General features: G+C 49.7%; 1 protein-coding gene across 1 annotated transcript in view; it reads left to right on the top strand.

Moving 5' to 3' along the window:
* Nucleotides 1-20,600, top strand: part of MDN1 (midasin AAA ATPase 1) — a 2,142,100-nt gene that overhangs the window by 1,610,031 nt on the left and 511,469 nt on the right. Inside the window, exon 77 of the mRNA XM_086926648.1 lies at nt 11,878-11,983. Within this exon, the coding sequence (XP_086782774.1) occupies nt 11,878-11,983 (106 nt within the window). The remainder of the gene's footprint in view (nt 1-11,877; nt 11,984-20,600) is intronic.

Raw genomic sequence — 20,600 nt, forward strand, 5'->3', positions numbered from 1 at the left:
TGGGAGTCGTTCAAGGTCCCAGTCCGGAGGGAGGTCAAGGCACCGGCTGCAGAGCCATCACCATCATTCGAAGTCTGTGGACTCCGAGTCAGGTAAGGCAAAGAAGCGTTGTCGCTCTTCGCACAGCCGGTCGACCGACGTGGCTAAGGGTGCAGGTGGCACTGCCCCTGCGGCTCCGGCAGAGCCTACGCAATTTTTCCGATGGCCTTCCCGCCCTTTCCGGGTCCATCGGCGACTCCGGACCAACTGCAGGAGTTCCTGTCAGCCATTGCACGTGTCTTCGGACTATCCGGCCCCGCCGGTGCGCCTTCGGGACCCGCAGGCCCGGTTGGGGGTCCCCATTCTTCGACGTCGCCTGTACGACCTCCACCGGCAAAGACTGTGCCGGCGCTGGCCGCAGACCCCCTGTACGACCTCCACCGGCATAGACTGTGCCGGCGCTGGCCGCAGACCCAGATGACGCCGTCCCCGGCTTCCTCCCCAACGGGGACAGGTGCGGGAATAGTGTCAACCGACGCCGATTCCGACGCCCTTTGGGATTTATTTCCCTATGTCCACCCACCTCCGTATGTTCCACAGGCTATGGAGGACGGGGAGGACTGGGAGGGGTCTAAGGACCCTCTCGTAGCCCAATGCGAGTTAGACCCGGCTGGGATGAGGATCGGGGGATGCAGGTGACCAGGATTATGCTCCGGAACCTGGCGCACTGTCTCCTTCTACCGTGGCTATGGAGGAGGGTGGATCATATTCAATGGTGTTACGTGGGGCAGCCGAGGCTCTCCACCCTGAGCTCCTACTGTGGCCATCAGGACTAACCTCCTGACCGGTGCTTCGGCCAGCTTCTGCTTCTGTGGAGCCGCTGCTGCCCTTAAAAAATGCATTCTCAGACGTTCTTTTGGGCACCTGGTCCAGGCCCAACACGGGGGTTCCTGTGGACAAGAACATAGCCCGACGCCATCGTCCGGCCACGGGTGACCCCGTTTTTCTCACTCAACACACCACCCCCAAGAGCTTGGTTGTCCAAGCTTCTGCGTCCCCAAGCGCATTCCCTTCCATACCTCTTGACTGGAAATCGAAGAATCTGGAGCAGTTTGGGAAGAAGATTTTTTCTTCCGCCGGTTCAGGCCTGCGATCTGTGAACACCGCATGTCTCTTGGGACGTTATTCCCATTCTGTGTGAGATACAGTTGCGCAAGTGCTGCCTCAGTGTCCGGTGGGGGCTCGGACAATACTTTACCAAGCTGTTGTGGAGGGGAGAGACGCAGCCAAGATCACCATCCGTAGTGGTCTTGACACTGCTAATTCGCTGGGCGATTTCAAAGACCGTGGCGCTGCGCCGTCACGCCTGGCTGAGGACGATTGGCTTTTCTGGGGCTGTCCGGAATACATTGATGGACATACCCTTTGATGGCCTGTTCGGCGATAAAGCAGATTGCGCGTTAGAACATTTTAAATACTCACGGGCTACGACCAAGTCCTTAGGATTTTCGGTTACATGCACTCCTGCTTTTCGCTCCTTTCGTGGCCAAGGAAGGGTCGCCCAAGCACATTAGTTTCAGAGCCACACTCCTGTGCAGCAACAGTCTCCGCGCAGCCGCGGACGTGGGACCCGCAGAGGCAGGTCACGGGGCCAGCGTGCGGGTGAGTCCACCACCCCCCCTTCATCCACTGCTTCCAAACCTTCCTAGTCCGTTGTTTCAGACCCACAGAAAGGCCAGCTTTAAAAAGGATTCGCCATCAATTCCATTTCATCAGAGAAATAGCATAGGATCCACATATATGCATCACCTCTGCGCTGGCTGGCATCAGTTTCTTTCATTCCATACCTTTTGGACGCTCATCCAAACCTCACTCCGAAGGCCTTTGTCAGTATGCCTGGCCTCCAGGAGGCCAGTTGGCTGGATAACTTCAATGACACTAGGTCTAGTCTACACCATCCCGAGGCCCTTCCACAGAAGATTTAGCCTCTTTTGCTGTGGTAATCTGTCACGGAGCTAAAGTGTTGGACCTGCAGCTTTTTTCCACTGGGTTATAGACCAATGCTCTGACACAAGTTCTACAATCTGGGCAAGCTCCCATAGAATCGCTTCTTCCATTTAATGAAGCACTAGGAGAGACATTACTGGGCACTAGAGTCAAACTTGTGTCTGTCTGTAAATAGGCAAGTGGCTAGAAGACCCAGAAATGTCTCGGGAGACCCAGCTTTCCTCGGAGAACACGATACGCCTGAAATTTTGGGTGTCCATGTTAGAAGTTGGCCTGATATATGATGCTCACTAGTTCTAGTGATCACCTTGTATCAGTCCAAACAACCCTTATGGTGATTGGTTGTAAGTCAACCTTATAGACCAGCTATCCTGGTAGCGTGGACAAAAGCAGTCTTTAGGCTAAACTCTGAATGGCATGTGAAGCCAGCTGTTTTACCACATATAACCCCTTGAATACAAAATGAAAGGACACCACACAGGTTGTTATGAAAATAAACAGATATTTATTAACTAACATACACCTCTGAACTCTTTATGTGGTCAGAGGGCTAAGCACATGACAATACTAAAAAGGAAATACGAGTTTGCACAATATTTACAAGTGCGCCTTAGGGGCACGACAAACCATGTACTCAAAACAATGGAATGCGAGGAAAGAAAATACTGTAAAGGGATCCAGAGGCTGGAGGATCGCTGGGACTACGCTACAAACGAGGTAAGTAAGGAGCAGGAGGCCCATGGGACTCACGTGCAGAGTGGAAACTCTCACGCGGGATGCGTACCAACGTCTATGGATCTTACAGTTTAGAAAGTTATGGATTCCGGACGAACCCGGCGGGATGGAGGGAAAACAACAGTGGACATGGACACTAGGATAGTGTACACAGACTTCAGCACCTAGAAGCTTTAGTTACCTAACCCAACAGGCTGCGGGTGCATAGGGCTGAAGTCGCGTCGGGTTTGCTGCGTTGATCCCGGTGATGCCTGAAACAAGGAGTTGCTGGCAGGCAGCCAGATGGAGGAGTCCGGTGGTTCCAAGGATGGAACTTAGAAGAAGGAGTCCTGAAAGGGAAGGGGACAGAGTCTCGGTCACTAGCCAGTGACGGTGCTGGAACCAGGAGGGAACCAGATGTTGTCGCCGCAGTCAGGTGAAGGAAGGGTTGCTTCTCTCTGTAGCTGCGCGGACCAGGAGCTGCTCTTCACGACCAGGCTGGAGGCACGAGCTGTCCCACGTAGTCTGCTGCTGTTGGCGGTGTTGGATCGTCGATCTGGTCAACGGGCCTTGGCTAATGCAAGCCACGCGGTGGAACAAAGATGGCGTCTGGTGCGGACCAGGAGGGTCCGGGGTGCTTCTCTGTCACAAGGAAGCAAGGGCCAGTCTGGGGGACCAGACCAGCAGTGTTGGATTCTTTGGGTCGTCGTCTCAGAGGTCACGAGCCAGCCGGCAAGTGACCAGACAACAGGACAAGCAGCAACCAGGCAAAAGGGCCCCACGCAGATCTCGTGGATGCTGGGGGGCTGGTCTTTGGTGCAGGAGCTGCGTCGGTGTGGGGCTTCTCAGACCCCAATGCACTCACTCGAGGATCCCTCGGCGGTCGTGCTGGAAGCGCTGTGCAGGTTTCTCAAGATGGCAGTCTCCACGTTGCTCGTCGCACCCACGGGTCCCAGCTGTGCTGTGGGTGTGGGTAGAGGTCAAAGGAGTCTGGAGGTCCTGGTCTTGTCGAGCTGGGTCGTCGGATTCCGGGATGGAAGGACGTTGCAGCAAACCGCACAGGAGCTTGATGGTGCCTGCGAAGCAGGATGGTCACTCCCTGACCATAGGGGAGATTCTTCAGTCTTCTGGAAATCAGGAGGTCGAAGGTCAAGAGTTTCTTCGTGGAAGTTGTCAAGATTAATCTGCCTTGGAATGGGACCAGCTCCTGCCTTTATTCAGCTAAAGGGGGCTGCACTACAACTAGGTCCCTCCTCTGGGTGGGACCAGGATGGGGGGTGGTTACACCCCCTTTCCTTTGTCCGGTCTTGCTCCAGCTCTGGGGCTGGAGTGCCCCAGGAACTGGTTCTGACCGGTGTATGCACAGGGACACCTTGTGTGCCCCAGGCATGTCTCATTCCTTTCAGCCCTGTCCTACCTAATACACAAAATCCTGGCTGGGGTGGTGCTAGCACCTCCCAAGGCAGGAAACCCTTTGTCCGAGCCTCCCTCGCTGGAAGGACTCCCAGCAGCAGGAGGTCAAACTTGTGTCTGTGGTGGCAGCATCCATTTTGTGATGCTGAGGCTCAAGTTAACTTTAAACGGGGTTCACAGTTACATACATGTTGTGTCTGTGAGAAGTTGGCCTGATATATAGTGCTCACTAGTCTAGTGATTACTGTGTATCATACCAAACGACCCTCATTGATGATTGGTTGTAAGTCAACCTTATAGACCAGCTATCCTAGTAGCATGGACAAGAGCAGTCTTTAGGCTAAACTCTAGAGGGCGTGTTAAGCCAGCTGTTATACCATCACATATACCCCTTGAACACCAAGGGAAAGGACACCACACAAGTTGTTATGAAAATAAAGGATATTTATTTATAACAAGTCTACCCTGAACTCTTTATGAGTCAGGAAGCTAAGCACAATACAAAACTCTTAAGAAAATACTTCAAGTTGCACAATTTACACAAATGCCCGAGGGGCACGAAAAACCATATACTCTAAAAGTGGAATGCGAAATACTAGCAGGTAAGTTACTAGATACAGAGGCTTCAGGATCGCTAGTACTACACTACTGAACATTAAGGTTAGGAGCAGGAGGCCTAGGGAGATCGGGTGCAGAGTGTGCACTCTCACGCGGGATGCGGGACAAAGACTATGGAGGCTAGTATTTACAAAGTTACTGTTATCGGATGAATCCGACTAGCTAGACTAAAAACGAAAAAGGATCTGGACACTTAGATAGTGAACATACGTTGGAGCACCGAAATGCTCAGGTTACCTAGCCCAGGGGCCGCGGCTGCATAGGGTTCAAAAGACGTCGGGAATCCTCGTTGTAGTCTATGGAGCCTGAAAAAAGAAGTTGCTGGCAGGCGACCAGTGAAGATGTTCGGAGTGATCCAAGCCTGGATCGGTGATGGAGACGACCTGGAAGCAGAGGGGACTCAGTTCTTAATCACTAGCCAGTGATTGTGTGGGGACCAGGATGGCACCGGATGAAGTCACCCCGACCAGGTGAGTGGGCGACGCTGGACTCTGCTGTCCCTCGGACCAGGAGGCGTTGTCGGCGACCAGGCTGGAGGTGCGAGCTGTCCCACGAAGGTGTCTGCTGTCGGCGATGCTGGACCCAGGATTGGGGCAACAAACCTTGGCAAAGTCAAGCCCACGCGGTATAGTCAAGATGGCGTCTGGAGTGGACCAGGAGGGTCCGGGGTGCTCCTCTTTTGGAAGGGAGCAAGGGCCAGTCTGGAGCAACCAGACCAGCGGTTTATTCGTCGTGGTGCGTCGTCAGGAGGGCCACTAGCCAGCAGGCAAGTGACCGGACAACGCGGTGAGCAGCAAAGAGCAGAAGGGCCCCACGCAGATCTCGTGGATGCTGGGGGGCTGGACTTCGGTGCTGGAGCTGCTCAGGGTTAGTGCTTCTCAAACCCCAAAGCACTCACTCGAGGATCCCTCGGCGGTCGTGCTGGTTAAGCGTCGTGCAGTTTTGAAGATGACCGGTCCCTCCGGTCTCGTCACACCCACGAATCTCCGCTGGGCTGATGATACAGGTAGAGGTCAGAGATGCCAGGGAATCCGGGTCTCGTCGAGCTGGGCAGTCTTGATCCGGAGGATGGACTTACAGCAAACCGCGATGTTTAGATGGTGCCTGCGGGTGCAGGGTGGCTACTCCTTAGCCACAAGTGAGAGTCTTCAGAAAAAGTCAAGAGTTCCTTTCGTGGAAAGTAGTTCAAGATTCAAAATTATCTAATTTGGGAAGGGGGCCTGCTCCTACCTTTATTCTAAACAAAAAGGGGCTGGTATGCGACTAAGTCCTGCCCATGGGTGGGACCAGGAGGGGGGTGGTTACACCCCTCTCCCTTGTCCGGACTTTCCCCAGCTCAGGGGCTGGTGTGCCCCTGGAACTGGTTTAAGCCGGCATTTGCACAGTGAGCACCGGGGTGCCACTTGCAGTCACCTTCCTCTCAGCCCTGCCTACCTGGGATACACAAAACCCTGTCTGGGATGGTGCTAGCACCGCCCCTGACAGGAAACCCTTTGTCCAAGCTCTCCTCGCTGGAAGGACTCCCAGCAGCAGGAGGTCAGACTTGTGTCTGTGGTGCCAGCATCCATTTTGTGATGCTGAGGCTCGAGTTAACTTTAACCGGGGTTCACAGTTACATGCATGTCGTGTCCCTCTAGAAGGGTTGAATGCTAACCCCGTCGCCAGAATTGGCGAGGGGTTAGTATTCCAATTCGTATGACACCTTACTCGACATGTTTTGATAAAGCGATACCAAAGTTGGCAAATAACCGCGAGGATTATAATGCACTTAAGAGTATATGGTACGCCTTATCATGGAACAGCTATTAGGACTTAGTTCCGCAAGCTGCCGACGGGCTCAGCTCATGCCAGAGCACCATCTCACATAATTCCAAGCACTCTGCCTCCAGGATTGATAAGGCCTGCCATAGGAGTGACTGATAGGAATACATGTGTCCATTTTAGGGTTAGATATAGGAATACTATATCTAAAGCAAAGGGTGATTCCACCACCTCGCCCCATCTGTCGTGCAGCCAGTTGTGTCAGATTTGGATGGCCAGCCAGGGGTGGCATAATACATGCTGCAGCCCCTGGTAGGCCCTGGGTACACCTATGCCCTGGGTACCTAAGGTACACTGTACAGGGACTGATAAGGTGACTCAGTATCCAATTAGGTATGTACCTAAGGTACATGGAATCCATTTTACAGAGAGAGCAGTAGGCCGGGGGCCCTGAATAGCAAGGTCCCAGGTCAACTAAGTCGAAAAACCAGCAAAACACCAGGCAAAATGTTGGGGGTAACCATAGTCAGATATCCACCTTCAGTGTCCTCCAGCAAACCCCTGAGCTGCGGAGTGCCACAGGGCTCCTCCCTTAGCCCTGTATTGTTCAACGTGTACATGAGGCCGCTGGCGGGTGTTGTCGAACCATATGGCATTAAAATCGTATCGTACGCCGACGACACCCAGCTTGTGGTCTCATTGGCCACGGAGAACAACAGGCACTCCCCAGCAGACCTGCTAAAATGCCTAGAGGACGTTAAGGGATGGATGACCAACTCCTCCCTAAAACTAAACGGAGAAAAGACGGAGCTTATGCTCCTAGGCCCAACCTCCCCTGTGCCTTTCACTTCCTTGTGGCCCAGTGCACTGGGCCTTCCCCCACTCCTAAGGAAAGTGTTAAAAGCCTGGGAGTGTGGCTAGACAACAAACTTTCCTTCTCCACCCAGGCCACAAAACTGTCCGCCACTTGCTTTGGCCTACTTAGAATCCTGAGGAAAGTTCTCCCGCTACTCCCCCTAGAGGCCAAAAAGGTGGCGGTACAAGGTCTCATCCAATCGCGCCTGGATTCAAACAATGCCCTATACGTGGGAGCTCCGGAGATGACCCTCAGGAAATTGCAAGTTGTTCAAAACTGTGCAGCACGCACCCTGCTGAAAATTCCGCGCACCCAGTCAGCCAGACCCGCTCTAAAAAGTCTCCACTGGCTGCCAGTGAGGCACAGAGTGGCCTTCAAGGCGCTGTGCTTGGCGCACCGCGCCTTCTGGAAAACGGGCCCCGCCATCAACACCGACCTTGTCACCCCCTATCACCCTAACAGGAACCTTCGGTCGACGGAGGCATTCCTCGCCGTTGTTCCCAGAGTGAAGCGAGCCAGGTCTGGAGGTAGGCTGTTCTCTCTGAACACCGCCAGGCTCTGGAATGCTCTCCCCATCTCACTCCGGTCCAACCCAGACCTCCTCGCATTCCGGAAAAACCTAAAGACACTGCTGTTTGCTCAATCCTATGTACCTTAGCTCCTCTTCCCATCACTTTCCCTTCTACCCAGCGCTTGGACGCCTGCGGGCAGCAACCGCGCTTAATAAATATTTTTACAATTACAATTACCTTCCTACAGTGTCCCTGTAGAAGGGTGGCATGCTACCCCCGTCGCCAGAATTGGCGAGGGGGTAGTATTCCAATTCATATGACACCTTACTCGACATGTTTTGATAATGCTATACCAAAGTTAGCATTTGACCGCGAGGTTCATAATGCACTTGAGTATATGGTATAGAGTTATCATGGAACAGCTATTAGGACTTGGTTCCGAAAGCTGCAGACAGGCTCAGCTCATGCTAGAACACTATCTCACATAATTCCAAGCACTCTGCCTCCAGGATTCTTAAGGCCTGCAATAGGAGTGACTTATAGGATTGTATGTGTCTATTTTAGGGTTAGATATGTTATGTTATGTTATAAGCTGTTTTGTAACGCGCACAATTATTACCGGAGTATCCTGGCGCGGTATACCGCTGCGAAACCCGTCCTGGCTTTCCCTGTGGGATGGTCCCTACTGGGAGTCCCCAAGGTGGAGCCAGGCATCCCCGGCGTTGATGGGGCCGTTGTGGAGATTAGGCAAACTAATGCCCAGAGTTGCCGAGTGGGACCCCTGGTTAGAGTAGGCACAGAGGCAAGAATTATCAAGTCAGCTGACCCTGGTCCAAGACCCTGCCGCGTCGGGAATTGAACCCTGGTCACGGGCCGACCTCCTGCTTCCGGGTCTGCCGCCTCTAACCAGTGAGCCACACCACTCCAAGCAAAGGGTGATTACACCACCTTGCCCCAGCTGTGTTACCAGCCAGTTGTGTCAGTTTTGGATGGCCAGCCTGGGGTGGGATAATACATGCTGCATCCCCTGGTAGGCCTTGGGTGCACTTATGTCCTGGGTACCTATGGTACACTGTACAAGGACTTACAAGAGTGACCCTATACCAATTGGTAAATGCAGCTAATGTACTTGGATGTCAATTTAGAGAGAGAACAGCTAGGCTGTGGGTCTGATTAGCAGGCCCACAGCCAGGGAAAGTCGTAAACCAGTGAAGCAAAAATCTGGGGTGACCATAGGATTGCAGACCCTACTCTCCTACAATGCCTTCCAACCATCAATCAAAGGCAAGCTGGTTCAGGTCCTGACGGACTACACCATCACCTTCAGCAAGCAGGGCAGAGTGGGGTTCTAGACCCATGCTAGGAAGTCCTGCACATCTGGAATGAGCTGATTAGGCCGGACATCTCCCTGGTGGTGAACCACCTGGTGGGATCTTAAATAACATGGTGGACAGACTTGATTGGTGACTCCTAGCAGATCACGAACAACAGCTGCCCCTAGAGTTGGTGCAGGGCATCTTTCGGCAATGAGGAGAACCCTGGCTCAGTCTGGTTGTCACCGCAAAGGAATGCGCAATGTTAACACATTTCTGTGCTGGAGTTCCCAGGAAGCATGTATTTGAGGCACATTCTGCCTGAAGTGGAGCTACAGACACCTGTATGCCTTTCTCCCTCTTCTGCCCAGCATTCTGTGAAGATCGGGAATAACCTGGTCCAAGTCATCCTAATTGCTCTGGGTTTGGCGTGGAATGTGTGTGGTTTCTGGAATTTCTGGGCTTGAGCATTTGTCTTCCGAATGAGCTGCGGCATTGGGAAGATCATCTGTCGCATCAGAATAGCTGGGTCATTCTCTTTTTTTCATGTGCAGCCTTCAAATCAGATAGATCCATTGCAGTCAATGTTGTTAGATATTTGCACTGTTAATGGTTATTTGTCAGCCCTTTAGGCTTTTTTGCATTTGTGGGACCAACCGTCCTCCTTTAAATCACATGTGATGTGATTATTTAAAGGTCTGGTTTATGTATTTCCAGCCAAACCTTTTGTTATACCACAGTGGTACCTTATTCTGGTGCTCACGTTCCATATGTTAACCCCATTTCAGCCAATGCGCAGCTGTCCTTTGCGCCGCCTTACTCTCAAAAGTCTTTCTCATTGCAATGACTTCAGCATGTTGCATGAGTGGGTTTCTTGCCAGAGTTTGTGATGCCTTTCCATGTCAAACAGTCCATCGCACTTCAAAAATGCTTTGCTTACCCTCACTCTTCAAAAGAGGTGGAGAGACTTCACCACTTGGACCCCAGATGGGCCTTGAGCTTTTACATCAATTGTACCTAGGCGGAGGATCAGCTGTTTGTGGATTTCACTGGAGAAAATAATTGTACTGCGGTGTGGAAAAGGACCATATCAAGGTGGGTAGACCTGTGTTTTAAGTGCTGCCACACTTTGGCCAAGAAGCAGCCTACGGAATGTCTGAGGGCTCATTCGAACAGAGCCAAGGCTGCCACCAATGTGTTGGCTCGTGGAATGCCTGTCTTGGACTTCGCTCAGACCACGACATGGACATTAATTCATACGTTCATGAAGCACTACTTCCTTGATAGCAAAGTCCAGTGGAATGGGCACTTTGAGTGTTCAGTCCTGCATGACATTTTGGTCGGGGTCATTCCAGACTCACCACCTTAGGAGGTACCGATTTGGAATCTGCAATTAGAAGTATTCATCAAATGAGCAAGTGATTACCCTTGGTAATGCTCTTTCTGGTGGATACTCTATCTAGCTGTGGATTCTTCGCTGCCCTCCCACCTTCCCTCTCTGTGGACTGGATGTTTTTCTCCATCTATAAAAAGGACCCAATTTAGAGACCTGCACACTGCTACATTTGACCCGGCAGCGGAGACCGAATTAAGAAAGAAGTTGACATAATAGCACAGGCGTAGCGCTTATACGTGGCTCCAGTGTCACTTCCAGGATGGGTCGGGATGGAGTTGACGCAGAGATGCAGGATGCTTCCTGCTGATGCGCAGGAGCAGTCTGAATTCAAAATCTCCAGATCCAGTCTGGCGCACAGGTGCGTTCGCAAGGTAAGGAATCTGTAGTTAGTGTGTCCATTAGAAGGAGTGTAACCAATGCAAGTTAACTTGTTCTTTTATTGTATACCCTTGATATTATTATGTATTTTTGTCACAGATATCTATGTCCGGCTAATTCTGGGCAATATGGAAGATCAAACCTTTGTTTGCATATCACGTAATTGTCATGTTGTTTCCCAACAGTTTTTGCAATATACATCTGTGCTTCCTTGGCATGTCGGAATTGTAGCATAAACATTAGGATGTTGTGAGACACACTCACATTGAGGTTTCGTGTAGTTTTGTAAATGCAAATTGTTTTGCGTTGTTTTGTTTTTTGATCAATGTTGTTTTAGTGAATGTCCAATGCGTGACTTGATTTTTGTTGACAATCTAGATTTCTATTAAACTGAAAATGTCCCCAGATGAAGGACCTGGAAGGTCCCTAAGGCATTGGGGCTATATAACAAATTGAACTGGATGAAATAAACAAGGCCATTGTACGATGTGCTCATTGAACCAATTGGATAATGCAAGATTGAATTAATCGTTGCTTTCAAATTACATAGAAATGATGATTCTGAGACTAGTAAATTGAAATGTTCATATTGGTAAAGTTAAAGAGCATGATTTCAATTATTGAAGCTCATCAGAGCACCTTAATTCCTGTATACGCTGGGGCTGCACTCATATGAGCAAAGCTATTTGGTTTATACTAGGGACATAGTGCAACAGTAACATATCACTGTCATTTCTACTTGGCTCGTAATTAATTTTGATTCTCTGATTGCTCTTGGTTATGGTCTCCTTTGGAGGAATACTCGCCAACACCAACTTTATGGCTTTTAGATTGTGTTGCAATAGTGCTCCCTGTCAGATGCTTTTATGGACTTGAGCTTGGGTTTGTATTGGGAATGTATTTTCACTCCATTTACTGCATTTCCATCAGGTTACTGGCTGAGCTCTCTACTACCTGGGATGGATGCGATAAGTACTTCTATCGATCTCTTGCTCGTGATTCTAGACTCCAAGCAGCCATGTCTGCCCCTGCTAAGGTATGAAGACTATTTGTCTTGATTTCATGGTTGAATTTGGTAAAGGTATCTTAAGGAAACAAGAAAGGGTGTTGATTTTGATTTAGTTTCATGCTATAGCCCAGAGGGAAGTTTCTCTGAGTTATCCACATTTCATTTTCCTCGTGGTTTTGTAACTGTTAGTTTTGTATTTCTAAAGCAGCTGGGCAACAAGAAAGGGAAGCAAGAGAAGCAGTTGTAGTATTTGGCTAATTAACAATCAAAATTTAAATTATTTTGAGTAGTCCATTCATTTCAACCCTTTGTATAGCAATAATGTACCAGTTTTGTTTAAACTTTTAACCTTTGCTGAATAGCCCACTAAAAGCTTGGCAGGAGAGTAATGTAAATTTCTAAGTCTTTGAAACATAGTCAGTCTCTGCATTTTATCAGCGTTGCGCAGTACATCTGAAAGTAACAGGTTAGTGTTACATTCCTTACCTTAGAATATCCCCAGGCGTCAGACTGGATCCGGACAGGTTTGCGTAGCAGTACCCTTGCCGACTGTAGGCGTCGTCCGCGGCTCCGTGTCCGTCGTTGGTGCCGTGATGATGTCGTCGGAGTACTTAGACGCCGTCCTCGCGCGCTGACGTCAGTTCTTCTTTTTTCCGCTCCGGCAAGCGCAGATCCGGAAAAAGCAGTACTTTAGTCACTTTTTGACTAAACTTTTTTCGATCCTTTTTGATCCCCCTTTCTAGTCTTTACAAATCTCGGTGCCGGTAGGGATACCTGGGTTGAAGCCCTGAACCGATTGCAACCGACTGATGTCGGTTACCGATCCCCACCGCCGGTGCCTCTATTGCCTTGGGGCCGACCACGACGACAAGTCGTTCCACGACTGCCGGGCTCTGACTTCGAAGGCTAGGCGCGGGAGTGGTCCCGTAAGCGCCTCGAGATCCGGCTGTAGGCCCCGGTCCAGGAGGGGATTCAAGGGACCGGTCGCGGGGCCACAATCGTCTAAGCTCGGCAAGTCTTCACCATTCGTTGGGCTCCAAGTCCTTAGGTAAGAGGCACAAGAAGTCGAAGAGGCAACACTGCTCTTTCGAATCCCCCAGACGCTCGCGCAATGCTGCCTAGGGGGCGGAGCCGCAGGTGTCGCAGCCTGCTCTGTACCGCCCGGTCCCTGGGCGGAACGCGACGCCGGAGGAGATCCATGCCTTCCTCATGGCCATGAAGTCGCTCTCTCCTCAGTCGAGTTCCGCCGTGCCTTCGGACCCCACGGTCCCGGCTGGGAGCCCAAGCGGGCCAGGTGCTTCGGCGCTGTCGGATGACTTCGGTCCCGGCGCCACAGGGCCCCGCTGGATCCGGTTCCGGATCCGGGCCGCCGCTGGTCGACCATACGACCCCGCTGGCGTCAACCCCTAGGGTTTTGTACCCGGACAGCGTCGTCCCTGGTTCTTCTCTCGGTCCAGATCCGGCTTTGGACCGGCGTTCGTTGACGCCGCATTCGACGCCGGCAGAAGGGCAATTCTTCTATGATCCGACTCCATTCTTTGCACCTGATTTTCAGGAGATGGAGGCCAAGGGTGACTGGGAGTGGTCTGAGGACCCTCTGACACGGGCGTGATAGTCATTTCAGGACTGGACAGACGAGCTAGGGAAAGCCAGTGGTCTCGACACTTTACCTGACACTGGTTTTGTCTCCCCTCCTACCGTGGCTACGAAGGAGGGGGCTGCTTATAGTGTGGTGCTGACTAGGGCGGCCACGGCCTTGGCTCTGGAGCACCCCGTCGCGACTTTGAGGTCTAACATCCTCACTGAGGTCCTTAAACCACAGGCAGGCTCTCCGGAGCCTCTTCTGCCGTTTTAATGAGGCTCTCACGGACGTCCTGTTGGGCACCTGGTCCAGGCCCGCTACAGTTTCCCCTGTAAATAGGAACGTCGCCAGGCGCCACCGCCCGGCTCCGGGTGACCCTAGTTTTCTGTCCACCCACCCCACCCCCGAGAGCCTGGTTATCCAGGTCTCTACTTCCCAGTCCGCATTCCCGACTGCACCTTCAGATCAGGAATCCAAAAGGTATGAACAGTTTGGCAAGAAACTGTTCTCCTCCCTCAGTTTGGGGTTGTGGTCATTCAACACCGCTTGCCTTTTGGGCCGTTACACCCACTCTCTGTGGGATACGGTTGCAGCTGTGCTGCTGAAGTGCCCGGAGGGGGCCCGGACAAAACTCGCTCAAGCCCTTGAGGAGGGATGAGACACAGTGCAGTATTCCATTCGATGTGGGCTGGATACCACGGACTCGCTGGGCAGGGCGATGTCAAAGACGGTGGCGGTTCGCCGCCACGCCTGGCTGAGGTCCGCCAACTTTTCGGCTGATATCCAGAACACCCTCATGGACATGCCGTTCGATGGCAGCCACCTCTTTGGTGGCAAGGCAGATCATGCGCTTGAACGCTTCAAGGACTCCAGGGCTACGGCCAAGTACTTGGGCCTGTCGGGCCAGCGTCTGCCATCTTCTGCCTTTCGCTCCTTCACGTCCTGCCAGCCACGGGCCGCAGTCTTACATCAAGCGTGGAGGCAGACGTGGTAACCGCCGTGGCGGTGCCAGCGGACAATGGCGAAGCCAGCCCACATCCACCCCCGCAGCATCTGCCTCAAAGCCCTCCTAGTCCGAGCTTTCAGGACCATTTGACGCCAGTGGTGGGCAGGGTCCGCCATCAGCTTATCCACTGGCGCAACATCACTTCGGACAGGTGGGTGCTGCAAATTGTCCGAAGGGGCTACTCCCTCCAGTTCGAGGCGACCCCTCCAGCCATGCCACTGCATTACCACCGCGTGTCAGGGGATCACTTGCAATTTCTGCAAGAGGAAGTATCGGCCCTCTTGGCCAAGGGGGCCATCAAGCGCGTTCCTGGGCCAAAAGTAAGGTTTGGTTGCTATTCCCAATACTTTTTGGTTCCCAAGAAGGACAAAGGGGGCCTATGCCCTATCATGGACCTGCGGAACGTCAATGGTTTCCTCCGGAAGGAGAATTTCAAGATGCTGACTTTGACTCAGGTCTTAGCTGCCCTGGACACCGGAGACTGGATGGTAGCGTTGGAATTGCAGGACGCTTATTTTCACATCCCCGTCCTGCAGGCCCACCGGCGTTACCTGTGGTTCACTGTAGCCCACGAGCACTTTCACTTCACCGTGCTCCCCTTTGGCCTTACCAGCGCCCCACGGGTGTTCAGGAAAGTGATGGCGGTGGTCGCAGCTCATCTGCACAGAATAGGGGTGTCAGTCTTCCCCTATCTCGACGACTGGTTGTTGAAGGCGAACTCGCCCCAGACAGTCGTCAGCCACCTCCAGACTACGGCCGACCTCCTGCACTTGCTGGGGTTTTCCATCAATGTGCCAAAGTCACACCTGTGTCCCTCTCAAAAGCTCCTCTTCATCGGAGCGGATCTGGATTTGGCGCAGTTTCGGGTTTATCCTCATGCTGATGCATTACTGACGGGAGTAACCCACAGACCCAACAATTCGTCTTGTTGGTAGCGCTATGGGTCTGATGTAACATTTCAATAAAAACATTTTTCGCATAAGTTTCTCTGTGTCTAGCCTTATGTGGAGGTAAGGAATAAAAGAGACGATCTTCTGGGGCAGGGGTAGTTCCTAGCAGTTTCTAAATACACAAATACACACATTAAAATTACCATAATTACAACAATAAAAGCAACGAATGCCACCTTCACTCTGGTGGTCCATCCGGAAAACAATTGCGTTTTGTCAGTATACCGTCGAGGGGCAATTGGTCGTTCATCCTTAATGACAAATCGGGCAAAAGGAAACATGCTCTCTATAAGTCCAAATTCTAACTCAGATCCTCTCTAAAAGTCCAAATCTAATCTTTGTATCCACAAAGCACGCACACCACCAGAGGGTTCTTCTTTCCACTGAGGGATCTTCTCCCTGTGTCCGTTAGAGTCTCACAGGAAGACTCCTATCGTTCATCAAAAAGAACAAGCCTTTGTATTCCAGCAGTACGACCGCGGCCCTTAACTCAGTCTTTCTTTCTGAACAGAGCTATTTAACACAATGTTCCAAGCTCTCAACGGGTTCAGTCCAGTGTCTCGCTCAGTACCCCAGTAATTCTATCCGATGTTCCTCAACTCAAGTCTCAGTCTAGCTCCTACCATTGGAAGCTGGGAAACCTCGCTGTTTTCGGGGCCGCAGGTCGTATTTACAACGGCCAGGTTGTTCCTGGTCAGAAAACAATTCTGCTGCAAGGGCATCTGATGTGTTCAAAACTTGTGGTGCTTTGGAAATGACAGCCTCCGCTGATTGAGCTGTCTCACTTCCAACGGTGAGCAACACCTCACTCGGTTGCCCTACTTCTTGGGCGTCTGAAAAAGGCACGAAGCTTTGAATCAGCTCTCCTTCCTGGCTCGGAATTCCTTCTCGGTTTTGTAGATCAAATGGCAAAGGCAACGGCAGACGTTTTAGATGAGTGACGTGGATCCAGTGCTTTCTTCCATGCACTTTCACCGCCGTTACCAGGAGGATCTGATAGGGTTCTGACCACCGGGCTCCAAACTCGATTTCCTTTGGTAGTTCTTCACCAGTACCCACTGGCCAGGTTCCAATCGATATCCAGGACCCTCCGGTAGTGGCTGCAATGTGTCCGATACCTGTTGATAAATAGAACGCAAATCTTTAGTCAAGGCGTACAAGTAGTCTGTCATTAAAGGGTAATCAATATCCCTAAAGGATCAAGGTCTGGGGACTCCCCACACATTGGCAGGTCTGCCAAAGATCACCTCGTAAGTAGACAATCCAGTTCTAGTGTGAGGGATTGTTCTTAGAGGCAGCGGTGCCAATGGGAGTGCATCAACCAATTTAATCCAGTACTCACAGATTTTAGCCATTTTTAATTTCAGGGTGCCATTATATTTTTCAACTAGTCCCGCCGACTGTGGATGTTTAGCGGCAAGGAACTTCCGTGTTATCTGCAATCCTTTATAAACGCTGTGTACTAGCTGAGCATTAAAATGAGGCCCGTTGTCGGACCAAATGACACAGGCCAAACAATATTGGGCAAGTATTCTTTAACCAGGGCTGTGGCAGTTGCAACTGCAGTGGCTTCTTTAGTAGGGTAGGCTTCAACCCATTTGCTAAAAGCACATACCACCACTAATACATACTTTAGATTTTTCACTCTTTCCATCTGGATTTAATCAATTTATATTACCTCGAAAGGCAAGGACGGTGGGGCAAAATTTTCACTCAAAACAGATTCTCTACCTCCAGGATTGTGGCGTAAACACACCGGGCAATATTTCACTATATGTGCTGCAGTTTTGGAAATGTTTGGGTTGTTCCATACTGGATCTAATACGGCACAAATACCTTTCGCGCCTATGTGGGCTGGACCATGGGCCATTGTCACTACAGCATATACTAATGCATTGGGCAGTAACTATCATTGCTTTTCAGATAGATCTATCCAACAATCAATCTTATCTAGTTTTCCTACTTCCTGTTCCCATCTCTGTACTTCATCTATTGTTGCTTCCTTCTGTAGTTCTCTCACACTTTAAATAGATATTGTCAAACAGAGATGTTTCTGCTACGGGAAACAACCGTTACAACGCAACTATTACAACGCACACCATTGCAACGCAGGATCATTTACAACGCATGCCTTTACAACGCATGACATTACATAGCAGATACTATTACAACGCATGCCATTACAACGTAAGTATAGGTAAGTATATTATTTTATTTAACCTTTTTTTTAATTACAAAAATAATAAAAAATAAATTAAATACATTAAAGTAATTTTATATATATAGTTTGGGTTATGGGGTTCAGGGGTATTTTTAGGGTTCAGTGTTGGGTTTGGATTTTGGGGAAAAGGGGTATTTTTAGGGTTCAGTGTTGGGTTTGGATTTTGGGGAAAAGGGGTATTTTTAGGGTTCAGGGTTGGGTTTGGGTTTTGGGGGAAAGGGGTATTTTTAGGGTTCAGAGTTGGGTTTGGATTTTGGGGTACAGGGGTATTTTTAGGGTTCAGAGCTGGGTTTGGGTTTTGGGGTACAGGGGTATTTTTAGGGTTCAGGGTTGGGGGTACAGGGGTATTTTTAGGGTTCAGGGCTGGGTTTGGGTTTTGGGGTACAGGGGTATTTTAGGGTTCAGGGTTGGGTTTGGATTTTGGGGTACAGGGGTATTTTTAGGGTACAGGGTAACTGGGGTATTTTTAGGGTTCAGTTTTTAAATAAATAATTTAAAATATAAAAATTAATTTTAATAATTTTATTTATTAATAATAGTTCTTTAAAAAGTAAACTATTTTTTTAAATATATATGTACAAATTAATTATTAAAAATAATTTTATTTAATAAAATTTTAATAAATTACATTTTTTAATAAAATAATATACTTACCTATTCTTACGTTGTAATGGCATGCGTTGTAATAGCATCTGCTATGTAATGTCATGCGTTGTAAAGGCATTCGTTGTAAATGTATCTGCGTTGTAAAAATTGCGTTGTAACAGTGTGCGTTGTAAAAGTTTGCGATGTAACGTCATACATCCTTCTGCTACCCACCGGGCCAATGTGCTAGGGAACAATGGGGTTCATTCTAGTCTTCGCTGTTTCTTTCGTTACTGAATCAGCAAAGGCGTTTCCCTTTCCAGTGGAATCAACAACTTTTTTATGGGAGCTGCACTTGATGATGGCCACTTTCTCTGGTAGTGTCAAGGCAAATAGCAATCGATCAATTAAGGGGCCATGTTGAAATTTCTGGCCATGTGTAGTAAAGAAACCCCTTTCCCCTCCACAGCCACCCAAAACTATGGGCCACACCAATGGCGTACTGGCTGTCCGTAAAAATGTTCACCCTCAACCCTTCACTCAATTCGTATGCTCCTAACAAGGATATTAGTTCAGCTGCCTGGGCTGAGTGATGGGAAATCCTTGCGGTCTCCACCACCGTCTTTAATGTCGTGACAGCATAAGCAGCTGTCGCAGTGCCATCTGGTAACTTAAAACAAGAGCCGTCCACATACAACTTCCCTTGAGGTTCAGATAAAGGGATGTCAGTAAGATCTACGCGTCCCTTCGTTTCCTCTTCTGTTCTAAATATATAATCATGGACGTCGTCCTTTTCATCGTTTGAAGGGAGGGGTAGTAATGTGGCTGGGTTCAGAGTGGGACATCTTTTGATATGGGGTGCAAACAAGGTTAGCTCGTACCCTGTCAATCTAGCACTCGTAATGTGCTGGGTCTTAGTTCTGTTCAAAAGGATATCCACAGCATGCGGTACCATGACTGTGAGGTCTGTATTCAAAACTATTCCCTCTGATTGCCGGATGGCCACCGCTACTGCAGCCGTGGCCCTCAGGCAACTCGGGAGGGCTTGTGTAACAATATCCAAGACTGATGAAAAGAATGCACAGGGTCTTTGCTTCCCACCAAAACCCTGTGTTAACACTGAAAGTGAACAACCGTCCACCTCGTGCACATAAAGTGAAAAAGGCTTTCGGTAATCAGGAGTACCCAAGACAGGTGCAGAACAAAGAACAGACTTCAAAGAATCCAAGGCTTCTTGACATTCATCCGTCCAGGGTAAGGGTTCATGCACATCTTTGGTTATCAAATGCAACAAGGGTTTAGAGAGAAGTGAATAGTTAGGAATCCACTGGCGACAGTAAGAGGTTATGCCAGGAAAAGCACGAACATCACATTTAGTACGAGGACAGACATGTTAGTTATTACAGATATTCGCTCTGGAGTCAATCGTCTCCCCGCTTTCGACAGTATGTGGCCAAGGTAGATCACTTCCTGTCGACAATACTGAAATTTAGACAGGGACACTTTATTACCCTTTTCAGCCAAATGTTTTAATAATTTAACCTTGGCCTCCTTGCAGCCTTCCTGTGTGTCGGAGGCCACCAGGATATCATCCACATACTGGATGATCGTATTCCCTGCTGGCATAATTAATTCATTGAGGACTGCTTTCAAGGCTTGACTGTAAATGCTAGGACTCTCTGTATAGCCTTGAGGGGCGCGAGTAAATCTAAAGCTTCGGCCAGCTAATGAGAATCCGAAGATATGTCTGCTATCAGGATGAGTTGGAATGCTAAAGAAAGCATTCTTTAAATCGATTACTGAAAAATACTGAGCTGTAAGGGGAATCATTGTCAGAATAGCAGTTATATCAGGTACCACCAGATATTGCGGGAGCACAATTTTGTTGACCTCTCGGAGGTCAATTACAAAACAATATGTATTTTTATAATCCGGGGCACTGTCAATTGGTGTTTTCTTCAAAATCGGTAAAATCGGACTGTTACAAACATTAGCAGCTGTCTCCTCCACCACCCCCTTCTGGATGAGGTCACGAATAATGTGCAACATGGCCTGTTCACCTTCTGGTGAAATTTTATACTGCGGAATGCGGGGCAGCTGGACATTAGGTTTCAAGGTTTTTGACACTGGGGCTATTCTTAACAGACCAAAATCGGTATCTCCTGTAGCCCACAGTGTCTGAGGAATCTTAGAGAATTCAGGGGGAGGCTTTCATTTTTGGCAAAATATTGGGCTGCATTCGTTGGCGGTTTCTGCATCGTCAAATAGACCTCATCGGGGGAACAATACATTTGTGCATG

This window comes from Lissotriton vulgaris, chromosome 6 (genome assembly GCF_964263255.1).
Source record: "Lissotriton vulgaris chromosome 6, aLisVul1.2, whole genome shotgun sequence".
NCBI classification, from domain to species: Eukaryota; Metazoa; Chordata; class Amphibia; order Caudata; family Salamandridae; genus Lissotriton; species Lissotriton vulgaris.